General features: G+C 34.2%; 1 protein-coding gene and 1 long non-coding RNA gene across 3 annotated transcripts in view; one reads left to right on the top strand and one right to left on the bottom strand.

The window, feature by feature from the left end:
* Positions 1 to 406, bottom strand: part of LOC107729814 (uncharacterized) — a 2,856-nt gene extending 2,450 nt beyond the window's left edge. Inside the window, exon 1 of one of the 2 annotated variants that reach the window (XR_001638623.1) lies at positions 370 to 406. This is a non-coding gene — a long non-coding RNA (uncharacterized LOC107729814). Of the gene's footprint in view, positions 1 to 365 lie in introns of both variants that reach the window. The other variant, XR_001638622.1, reaches the window with a different exon arrangement.
* Positions 407 to 623: 217 nt separating this feature from the next.
* The window catches only part of LOC107729800 (protein spire homolog 1-like), a 26,307-nt gene continuing 14,611 nt past the window's right edge, over positions 624 to 12,319 (top strand). The window contains exons 1-4 of the mRNA XM_016540502.1: positions 624 to 669; positions 1,640 to 1,934; positions 5,804 to 5,835; positions 11,059 to 11,298. Coding sequence (XP_016395988.1) covers positions 649 to 669; positions 1,640 to 1,934; positions 5,804 to 5,835; positions 11,059 to 11,298 — 588 coding nt within the window. The 5' untranslated portion in view covers positions 624 to 648. The remainder of the gene's footprint in view (positions 670 to 1,639; positions 1,935 to 5,803; positions 5,836 to 11,058; positions 11,299 to 12,319) is intronic.

Below are 12,319 nucleotides of genomic sequence, written 5' to 3'. Positions count from 1 at the left end.
ATATATATATATATTATTTCATTTCCATTTAGTTTGTTGAAGTATTAAAATAACTCAAATTAAATAAAACTAAAAACTTAATAAAATACCTGTAGACATAATAAATTCAGACATAATGTAACTAAAATTTAAATAAATAACAAATACAAATAATACAAATCAAATGACAGTAGTTTATCAGTAATCCTAAAAAATAACACTGCCAAACTTACATGCTAAAAAACAACAACTTACTTACACATAGTAAGAAATGGTTATAAAAACTGAAACAGAAGCGAAACAAGTAATACGAAAGAGGAGAAATAAAAAGCGATACTTATAAATATATATATATATATATAACTATGTAATATGTTTTAGTTTACCTACACAACTGTGCTGAAGGTTGAGTTTCACTCTGTTTTGAAGCTTGGATTCAGTGTGCGCATGAGCAGAACTAGGATTGGTTTATGAATATTAAACACGTAATGTGACGCAGGCGCGTCTGATTCGCTGAAAACCAAGACGTTGGCGAGTCAGTTGGTGAATTAGCCAATCAAACTTTGGTAACGGCTTAGCTTATGAATATTGATTACGTAAGCTTGTTTGAACGTTTGTCTCTGAGTAAGGTTACCGAGCGACAGCGACAATTAGGCTACTGGTGTATTTATGATTAATTTGTGGACACAGGTGAGGAAGACGCTGTTAAACTACACCAGAAATATATTTAATCAAAGGAAAGTTGTCGAAATATTCCTTAAACCGGAATATTAAACAGGCAAAGCGCTCAACTGAGAAAGTATGTAAAGAAATGTTTGCGTATCATCACCCTCTGGCGGCAAATCAACGCCACCTCAGGCTACTCATATATAATTTGATTCTCAAAACAATGTGAATTTTCAAAGAATATCAAACATTTGGCACCCGAATTATTCCTAAACTGTTGTTTTTCCACAAGGGGGCGCTTAAGGGCTCAGAGGACTGAATCCTACATTAAGCCGCATTCAATTCTCAGGACGTTTTATATATTATTGGAGATGTTTATTGTAAAAAAAAAATAAAAAAGTAATCGTAAATGTATTAATTATACGGGTTTTTTATCTGACATAAAAATGAAAATCCACTCAGCGATTTCTATAAATTAATTTATTAAAAATACGTACCTGTGATCACAAACGACTCTGATTGGTTCATCCTGGCCAGCGCTGAGAAAAGTAACAAACAGCACGTGACATGGCGATGTTTTAAAAAAATAAAACTTTAGTAATAATTTAATATACTTACAGATTATTTTATTGTATCGTGATTATACGCATTTCATAATTTTTCATTTAAAATTTAAAATAAGCGACTCTGATTGGTCCATCCTGGCCAGCGCTAACATCTCGCTACTTCGATATGCAAAGTAGTAAATGTATACTTTGAAAAATACATACAAAGAGACTTTTTAATTTAATTTTAAACGTAAACTCCATTCTTTTTAGTTCGTAGGGACGTAATATAAATAAGCCCCGCCTACTTTTACATCCTAGCTTGACGTAGCTTGCCATTCCTGGCGTTTCTGATGCAGAATCAACAGTGAGCATCATCATCATCACACCGAGCGCAGGTGCATTGATCTCCAGCACTCCTCTCCTCTCCTCTCCTCTCTGCTGGATAGGATGAGACGATGGCTCGCAGGAGAGATGAAGATGATGATGATGACGGACACAAGCTGATAGAGGAAGAGGAGGAGGAGGATGCGCGTCTCTTCATGGACAGCGAGGATGAAGACGATCTGTCCCTGGACGAGATTTTACATCTATACAAGCAGCCCATCAATGAGGAGCAGGCGTGGGCTGTGTGTTACCAGTGCTGTCGCTCTTCTCGGGAGGATTCTGCTGGTACCGGAGGAGCGGAACATGTGAGGATCTATAAAGACGGATCGGTGCGGCTTCATTCCGGAGACAGATCAGGTGACAAATCAACACCTTCCGCATCCATTATTGCATTTCTATACATATAATAAACTGACATGGATTTGGATGCAAATGTTTTGAAACGGCTTATATATTTCCCTTTTTACCTTCTAGTGTTCTGCATCACAAAATGTGCCTAATATTGAATGCACCTTATGTGCAAGAATTGGATATGAAATGCTATGTAATTGTGCAATGCTCCTAATATCTTTTTTGCATTGTACATTTTTGACAGCACTGAGCTATTATGTAACGCATGAGATGCATGCGAAATAGACCTTTATCTGCAGGTCAAATTGAATATCGAGCATGCATGAGTCTAAAATAATCATAAAACAGCATAAACTAAGCATAAAAGCCATGTAAGTGCTCACAGTCACCGTTGTTCACTCACTCTCTGATGCACAGAGAAATACACATGCTGATGAACACAAAATAGCTCCTGATCAGGGCCTGTGCTGTAAAGAAATGTCATATTCGTAATGCTTTTTGTGTGTAACATGTTAATTGACATTATGTGCTAAAATTATCCAGTAGCCCATGATAGTTGATGTTTAGGATTTGTGTTTTGGGTATGTATAAAACAGAGTTATGATGGTTAACTAAAACCATTAAAAAAAATAAATGCATACATATACATACATAAATAAATACATTTTGTTACTTGAAATAAAATAAATTTTAACTGAAATAAAATTACATAAAAACGTAAAACTTTAATACAGCTAGTTGCCAATCAGTGTTATTTTAGTATAATTGAGATACTGTTTTAGTTTTTATTAATATTTTATTAATTAAATTAATATTTAAAGTTTTATATTTTCTGATTTCATTTTAACTTTAGTTTTTTGTGTGTGCTTTTATCATATTAATTATTTTTTATTTCAGTTTAAACCAGTAAAACCAAATTAAAATTAGATATGTTGCATTGGCAACTATAATATAAAATATAAAAAGTAGTTTTTATTTTACTTTATTTCAGTTCAAGTTTATTTTATTTAAAGATATGAAAAAGTTGGTTTATGGTTTTAATTATCTATAATAACCCTGTTGCCAAGGCAACATTTCTCATTTTCATTAAGTTTAAACTAATAACTAAAATAAATGTACTAAATATAACTAAAACTGAAATAATAATGAATAAAAACTATATATACGTACTAATAAAAATGACAAAAATGCACAACAAAATTACTAAAACATTAACAAAAATTAAAATGAAAATGGAAAATATACAAATAAAAACTAATTCAAAATATTAATAAAAAAAACTATAATAGTAATGATATGATTATATATATATTGAATAAACTGACATGGATTTGGATGCAAATGTTTTGAAACAGCTTATATATTTCCCTTTTTACCTTCTAGTGTTCTGCATCACAAAATGTGCCTAATATTGAATGCACCTTATGTGCAAGAATTGGATATGAAATGCTATGTAATTGTGCCATGCTCCTAATATCTTTTTTGCATTGTACATTTTTGACAGCACTGAGCTATTATGTAACGCATGAGATGCATGCGAAATAGACCTTTATCTGCAGGTCAAATTGAATATCGAGCATGCATGAGTCTAAAATTATCATAAAACAGCAAAAATAGCGTCTGCTAAATGACTAAATAATAATAATAATAATAATAATAATGATACTAAAATACTGGTCTGAAACTGACCTGCCAGGCTCCGGTGTTGAATGGAGAATGAGGTTAAAATCTTTGTAGTTCAAGCCCAATTAAAGGCATTGTGATATCCCTAATGCTTTAATCGTTTCACATGTTGAAGTGCTGCTGATAATAATGAAATGTGCTCATTGTGCAGCTTATCCACGGCTTAAAAGATTGAGATATTTATTACAGATGGATTGAGCTGATGCCTTTCCAGGGGATGATTTTATTGCTCAGAGGTTTCTCTTTCATCGCTCAGGAGACTAAATGGAGTTTGCAGTTATGTGTCATCAGATGTTTCACCTAAGGCAGTAGTTGACTTACAGTAGAGATATAAAACGAATGTAGCTCAGATCATTTGATGAGAAATGCATGAGTTAGTATTGAGATTTATGACGTTTGATTGCAAGACGTTGCAGATCTCTGAGATATTCCCAGAGGAGCTCAGTTTGCCTTTTAATAAATGCATGTGTCATTACTTTCTTGCAGTTCTTCTTCTTTCTTGCAATTCTTTCTTGAGACATGCTGTCAAGATCGATAGGCTATGTCTTGCAGGTTCCAGGCAGAGTTGTTGTTTTGTCAAAAGTGTCGGTGGTGAACTTGTTCCTCATTCGCTGTCGACTGAAGAATAACAGCGGAGAGATCTGTTTCTTTGCTGGCTTTGCCTTGTTCTGCTGCAAAAACACTCTTGAGATTAAATGGATTTCAAAATTGTCGTGTGTTTTGCATATTCAATCGAAACCAACTGACCTGGGTTGTAATTAATGGTGTTATATAAATAAAATTGCCATTGACATAGTCTGATACACTCAGGTTGTCGGTGAAATCAAAATTTGCTTAAAAATGTACTCACCCTATACGTCTACTATATGCTGACCCACAAGCTTCAGTTTCTACTAACAGTGTTAACTCTGAGTATTTTACCTTATCACGGGGTACACGCCAGGGATGCCCCCTATCCCCATTACTTTTTGCCGTAGCTATTGAGCCCCTTTCAATAATGCTTAGAACACTTCCTGTATTTCAAGGTATAATCCGCAAGGGAATCGAACATAAATTAGCCCTATACGCTGACGACTTATTACTCTACGTTACCGATCCAATTGCATCTATTCCTGTGATAATACATCTATTAGATGATTTTGGGAAATTCTCTGGGTATAAACTAAATCTGCAGAAGAGTGAATGTTTACCTTTAAATCAATCTGCCCAAAAATTAAAACAGAATGACATACCTTTCCACTTGGAGAGTTCTAAATTCAAGTATCTTGGTGTTAATGTTACCCTTTCTTATTCTGCCCTGGGGATTGCTTTGTTGGGGCTGGGTAGGGGTGTATATGGTGGGTGGGGTGGTATAAAATGTAAAAATGCAATTTGCAACAATAAAAATTCTATGATTAAAAAAATAATAATAATTTACTCACCCTCAGGCCATGCAAGATGCAGATGAGTTTGTTTCTTCAACAGATTTGTAGAAATGTAGCATTGCATCAGTGTCTCAGCAATGGATGCTCTGCAGTGAATGGGTGCCGTCAGAATGAGAGTCCAAACAGCTGATAAAAACATCACAATAATCCACAAGTAATCCACAGCACTCCAGTCCATCAGTTAACATCTGGAGAAGACAAAAGCTGAAACAAATCATTCATTAAGACGTTTTTAACTAAAATCCGAGTCCATAATCCATAATAACGCTTCTCCAGTGTAAAAGTGGTCTGGTCTGAATCAGGAGAGAAATCTGCACAGATCAAGCAGCGTTTACAAACCAAAACAGAACAAAACAAACATGTGGCTGGATTTTGATGTGAGAAACAACAGGAGATGGATTTTTTTACTGGAGGAAGCGTTATTATGGATTATTTTAGCCGACGGCACCCATTCACTGCAGAGCATCCATTGATGCTACATTTCTCCAAATCTGATGAAGAAACAAACTCATCTACATCTTGGATGGCCTGAGGGTGAGTACATTTTCAGTAAATTTTAGTTTTTGGTGAACTATTGCTTTAATAGTCATCAGATGCATAAAGATTATCTGCGTCCCGTTTGCAGCCGTCAGTGTGCTTTATGTAAGAACAAACAGCGCTGCGGATTGTCCGGTCAGTTACATAAGGGATGTGCAGTGAGCGCTGTAAGCTGTCGTCTGAGTTCTTGTTCATCTGTCGCTGACTGTCTTCTCTTCTGTTCTCCCACAGGTGTGCGTAATCCCAGCCGATCCTCCACACAGGTGAGTGATGCACACTAACGCCGCGGCTCATTCCTCATGACAGCATCTGTGAATGAGCAGAAACATGTTTGTTAGTTCAGTCTTGACATAGATCCATAGCACTTGGACATTTTCCACACTTCTTCACAGTGTTTCCAGCTGTTACTATATAGTTGCTATGGTGTTGTGGATGGTTGCCAGGGCATTGCTACACAGTTGTTAAAGAATTTGATATAGTTTTTATTAATATTTAGAATTTGTTTTTATTTTTATATTTTCAGTTTTTGTCTTAATTTAAATAAAATTTTTAGTAATTTTGTTTTGTGGTTTTGTCAATTTTATTGTTTTGTTTTAATATTGCCTTTTAGGTTTAATTTATTTTTATTTCAGTTTTAGTTTTAGTTCAGTTGTAGATTTTATTTATTTCCACTTATTCATTTTACGGCTTCAACCTAAATGAAAAATTAGAAATGTTTTTCATCTTGAGTTATTTTTATTATATTTCAATTAACATTTTTTTTAAAGATTCCTTTTTTAGGATTAATTTGTATTCATTTAAGTTTTAGTATTAGATTAGTTTTATATTTTACTAATTTCCACAAAGTAATTTTAGTGCTTCAGCTTAAAGTAAACGAAAATTAGAAATGTTGCATAAATAAGTTTACGTTTTTTTGTCTAATATTTATTTTTAATTTTATTTCAGCTTTATTTCAATTAACACATTTTATTATATATATATTTTTTTTTAGAAATTGCTTTTTAGGTTTAATTTATTTTTATTTCAGTGTTAGTTTAGTTTTTAATTTTATTTATTTCCTGTTAGTAATTTTAGTGCTTCAGCTTACACTAAATTAAAATTATAAATGTCACCTAATTAAGTAATATTTAATTTTTTATCTGCTTTATTTCAATTAACAAATGTTTTTAATAGTTCACTAGTGAAAAGGCAGCTCTATGACCACATTATCTCCTGCAGCTTAGAGACGTTTGCAGCCCATCTGTGTTCTTCTCAATTCAGATGTGAGCTTTCAGCACCAGGTCATGGTTTCTGCTCTCTCTGGTCTCTCGGGTGACTTGTCACTCCACAAGTTCATTAATTTGATGTCAGCAGCTGGTGACATTTTAAAGGCCAATTAGAGACATGTAGACCCGACAGATCACTGTTTGCATCCCTAGCATCTTTGACCTTCCAGGTTTATGATGTGTTCACTAGAGCCGACTGCGTGACGGACTCTCGCTTAAATATGCATGTAACTCAGCTCAATGTAATTCAGTCGCTGTAAGCCAATGACTGATACTTGTTATGATATAGTACTTTTTGCAGGACATTCATCAAATAAATGTGGCAATGCATATTTTTGGATAATTCAGAGAATCAATTCATTTACTAAAGGAAGTGCTTAATCTCACTTGTTTATTTATGTCTCTTTTGCTCACCAAGGCTGCATTTATTTGATTAAAAATACAGCAAAAACAGTAAAATTGTGAAATATTATTACAATTTAAAATATCTGTTTTCTATTTGAATACATGTTAAACTGTAATTTATTTCTGTGATCAAAGCTGAATTTTCAGCATCATTACTCCAGTCTTCAGTGTCACATGATCCTCCAGAAATCACTTTAATGTGGTTTCATTAGTAACTGTCAGCAGTGACAGGTCTATCACCGTATGCTGGTGTATAAGGACACAAACACACACGCAAACCTGTCTTACAGTATGTGTATATGAGACGCACTCCATAGTCAAATGCCTATTAAGCAGCGTTCCAGAAGCAATGAGTTCCTGCCTCTCAGACAGACGGCAAGAAGTGTTCAGAGTTTTGCACAAGGCATTTAATAGCAAACTAAACTAGACATCCACAAGCAGAACAGTGTATTCTGCTGTGTTTTCTGTGTCCGCTTGCTTTTTATTTCAATCAGACAGTCTCTTTCCGTTTTAGTGGGCAGTTCTTGGCCAGAATGATTTGGACTGGACTTTATGCAGAGAGTTAAAAGGGTTATATGATGCAAATGCAACAAATGCCTCGTTTATAATGGGTTTTAATGTTTTTGTCTCATTGCTCCGGCTGGGACACGGCATCACAGTATGGTGACTGAACCTTAAACCGCATAAACACATTTCATTACACCAAATACACAAAATAATGTTCTTTTTAGCAGCATCATATGACCCCTTTAAGGTGATCGTCTACTGGTGTAGGATTTACTTTTACTCACAAATTGCTTTTATTTTTATATTTTCAGTTTTTGTTTAAATGTCAGTTTAATTTTTAGTATTTTGTTATGTGTTTTTGTCAATAAAATGTCAGTAAAAGCCCTTCTAGGGACGAGTGTTGCAAATTAGCTCTTGCTATAAACACTGTTACTTGCACTGGATGGCTATTTTTGTTTGTTTGTTTGCAGTTTTATCTATGTGTATTATAACTGTCCCTATTCAAATAAACCAAATAAATATTTTTTATTTTTATTTTAGTATTAGTTCAGTTTTAGATTTTATTTCAATATAATTTTAGCGCTTCAACTAATATTAGTGTTTCATCCTAATATTTATATTTTATTTCAGTTAACAGTTTTGATGTATTTTTTTTATATTTCTTTTACAAAGGCATACCAAGTAACACATTGAACTAAACGTGAAATTTTGAAGTAGAAAGACTGAAAGTATTTTCTAGTAAAGCGTACTCCAATAATCTTATGGAGTGAATTATTTTTTACATTGTCTGTGTAAATTAAAGCCGCAGAAGGTGTGCATTGTTATTCGCACATATTGATTTGTGCTCCTTGTATTTCAGTTTCTTGTGCTGGATTATTTGACATCCATCAGACACAAGAACTTGATGCAGTTAGACGCTTTGCACAAAGACCTGATAGTGCTATATAGATCCAGTTCCCGTGTTCCACTGACTTTTGGTTTAGACAGAACATCAGATGCTTTTCATTAACTCAGTCTTGATTGTTTTCTTTATGAGATTCTCGGGGTTAATGATCAGTTTCTAAACTGAAGCTGTTATTACCCGGTGATTGTATTTGTGGATGTAATGGGCCGCTGGACATCTCAGTGAATGAGTCTGTTGTTCACTTCACTGCAGGCTCCTGCATTCTGGATGAAATTCATTTTAAGAATCTGTTGGTAAACTGTTCGGGTCTGATTAACATCACAAAGAGTAACAAAGCACTCTTTATGCCTTTACAGAAGTTGGACAGAGTTTTGATCACTGGCCGTCAAAAGATTTTACCATTAACCATGTGGAAAGATGTACACACTCAAACTAAAATACAAGAAGTTAACATCTTTATTATATTATTTACCAGTTTAAACACCTATTTATTTGTGATGCTCTTTGGTAGGTGCATATACATTATCAAAGACTCCATCAGAACTGTATATTTCTCGTAAACCATTTTAAAGACTCAATCCAATTCATTTTGCATATGCACTGTTCAAACGTTTGGAGAAACGTTTTTTATTAACCAAAGACATCAAAATGATCTAAAGTTACAGTAAAGACATTAATAATGTTACAAAATATTTCTAGCAATAAAGGAAGATACAAAAGATTTGTATTTCAAATAAATGCTGTTCTTTTGAACTTTCTACAAAAATATTGAGCCGCACAATGGTTTTCATCATTGATAATAATCAGAAATATTTCTCGAGCAAATCAGCATATTAGAATGATTTCTGAAGATCATGTGACGCTGAAGACTGGAGTAATGTTGCTGAAAATACAGCTTTGATCACAGAAATAAATTACATTTTAACAGATGTTCACATAGAAAGCAGTTATTTGAAATTGTAATAATATTTAGCAATTTTACTGCATTTTTGATCAAATAAAATGCAGCCTTGATGACCAGAAGAGACTTCTATCATGAATATATTTTTAAAATCTTGCAGATCCCAAACATTTTTTTCAGTATTCTGTGTGTTAGTGTGACTTTAAAATGTTTTTATGGCATATTATAAAATAAACAATAAGTCACCGAAGGGTGTGCAAATAACAATTCTACACTAATTAGTCAGTAATTAAAAAACGCGTCTCTATATCCTGTTATCTTAGTGGTTCTCGACTGGTTCTTCACAGCCTGAAAAATGGGTCACGGGTCTGTTCTGATTATCCGCTTGTATAAGCGAGAAGAAAATATATTTTTGATGGTTTCAAAGATCGTGTGTCCAGTCAAACACGACAGAATTTTGACTCCATTCTGACTGTAATGTGATGTGAACTCATCCTCAAAAACCTTGAACAAAACTGCACAAGGTAAAGGATCATACAACCCCGATTATTTTGAACACAGGTTACAGGTTTGGGTTCTGAAGTAAAGTTAGTATCCGGTATGTTTAAATGTGATATAAGAAACCAAAGGCTTTTATGGTTTCGTTGACGCCTTACAGCCGTTGACATTTGTTTTAACAGGCCTTACACAATGTAAGCAGACTAGTTTCACCATATCAGGTCACAGAGTAAGCTTCACCGCATCAGTTCAGCCGAAAGAAAAACTTGAAACCTGCTGTTGTTGGAAGCATTGAGGTTCTTGTGGCACAAAATGTATTTGATGTTCTTGTGTAAAAAAAAAAAAAACCGTCTGGTGTATCTGTGTCGATTGAGATTGTGTCTCAAATATCCCGACTTCAGTATTAAGTGCACTTCTCAAGGAGTCGAAATCATTCCAGTGCACTGAAATCCCTGGGATTGAATCTAATGCACTAGAATTCCCAGAACTGTTGACTGTGTTTACCAGAAATACTGCCAAGATATTATGTTAAGTTATATTCTCTAAAACAAGCCTTAAAGGGATAGTTCACACAAAAATGAAAATTCTGTCATCGTTTACTCACCCTCAAGTCGTTCCAAACCTGTATGAATTTCTTTCAGCTGTTGGACACAAAAGAAGATATTTTAAGGAATGTTGGTAACCAAAGAGTTGACGGTAGCCATTGACTTCCATAGAATGGAAAAAAAATACTATGGAAGTCAATGGCTACCGTCAACTCTTTGGTTACCAACATTCCTGAAAATATCTTCTTTTGTGTTGAACAGAAGAAAGAAACTCATAAAGGTTTGGAACGACTTGAGGGTGAGTGAATGATGACAGAATTTTAATTTTTGCGTGAATCTCATGCAAGTAAATATATCTAGTTTGAAGCACGTTCAGATATTTTTTAGTGAAAAACAACACAAACACTGAAGAAATGAAATACATTTATTGCAGTTAATGTGTCTTTGGGTTTTTGTCGCAGGCGATCGAGTCTCTGGGCATCATGATCTATAAGGCTCTGGATTACGGGCTGAAGGAGAACGAGGAGCGAGAGCTGAGTCCGCCGCTCGAGCAGCTCATCGACCTCATGACCAACGTGGCCGACGCAGAGAGCGACTCCTGTGCCGATGAAGGCTACGCCGCCACTGAGGAAGACGAGGATGACCGGGAGCGGGATCCCGCCCACCCCTGCCGTATCCGTGGCTACCGTGACATCATCAAGGTATCATAGGCTACAGTCTAGTGACAGTAGAGATTACGCAACAGTGATGTCACATGACTGCCTGCAACTAACAACTGCGTTGATAATCACGTAATCTGAAATTGTTTTCATTAAATAATTGATAAATCAGATATTCAGTGCTCTCCTTGTGCAAATCGAATGTGCAAAATGAAGTGGATTTAATATCAGCATATTAGAATGATTTCTGAAGATCATGTGACACTGAAGACTGTAGTAATGATGCTGAAAATACAGCTTTGATCACAGAAATAAATTACAGTTTAACAGATATTCACATAGAAAGCAGTTATTTTAAATAGTAAAAATATTTCACAATATTACCGTTTTTACTGTATTTTTGATCAAATAAATGCAGCCTTTGTGTGCAGAAGAGACTCATTCAAAAACGTAAAAAAATCTTAATTATTCAAAACTGTTGTACGTTTGTGTGTGCAAAGATATTTAAAAATGTTAATTTTACAATATAAAATGATTTTAAAAAATCACAGTCGTAACAGCAGAACTTTTTAAATAAACAAGTTTCATAAAAGATTAAATAAAAAGTGTCAGTTGGTTAATTTAAAACCTAAATTAGATTTTTATCAAGAAATATTGTTTGATGCAAATAATTGCACTTCCTTTCGCTGTTACACTTCATTCGATTGGTGTTGTGTGTCGGCTATTTAATTTAACTTTTAATCGCTTGCTGTTATGCATAATAAAAATGCATACATTATGCAAATATATAAACATTTTCTAAAAACTATATATATGTGTATTCTGTATGTTTTCTTTACTTTAAACTGCTTTTACTAATCACTGACCCGACTAATGAAATTTGTTGTTGATTATTTTCATTTTATCGATTAGTTGTTGTACACATGATCTCAATAGGCTGCCATTTCTGCAGTATATAGTACTGAAGTATATTTGTGACCCTGGAGCACAAAAGCAGTGTTAAGTCGCTGGGGTATATTTGTAGCAATAGCCAACAATACATTGTATGGCTCAAAATGATAGA

The sequence above is a fragment of the Sinocyclocheilus rhinocerous genome, unplaced genomic scaffold (assembly GCF_001515625.1).
Source record: "Sinocyclocheilus rhinocerous isolate Xijiao unplaced genomic scaffold, SAMN03320098_v1.1 scaffold1510, whole genome shotgun sequence".
NCBI lineage: Eukaryota > Metazoa > Chordata > Actinopteri > Cypriniformes > Cyprinidae > Sinocyclocheilus > Sinocyclocheilus rhinocerous.
Note: the sequence above shows the minus strand (reverse complement) of the source record. Positions and strands in the feature narration are given on the sequence as shown.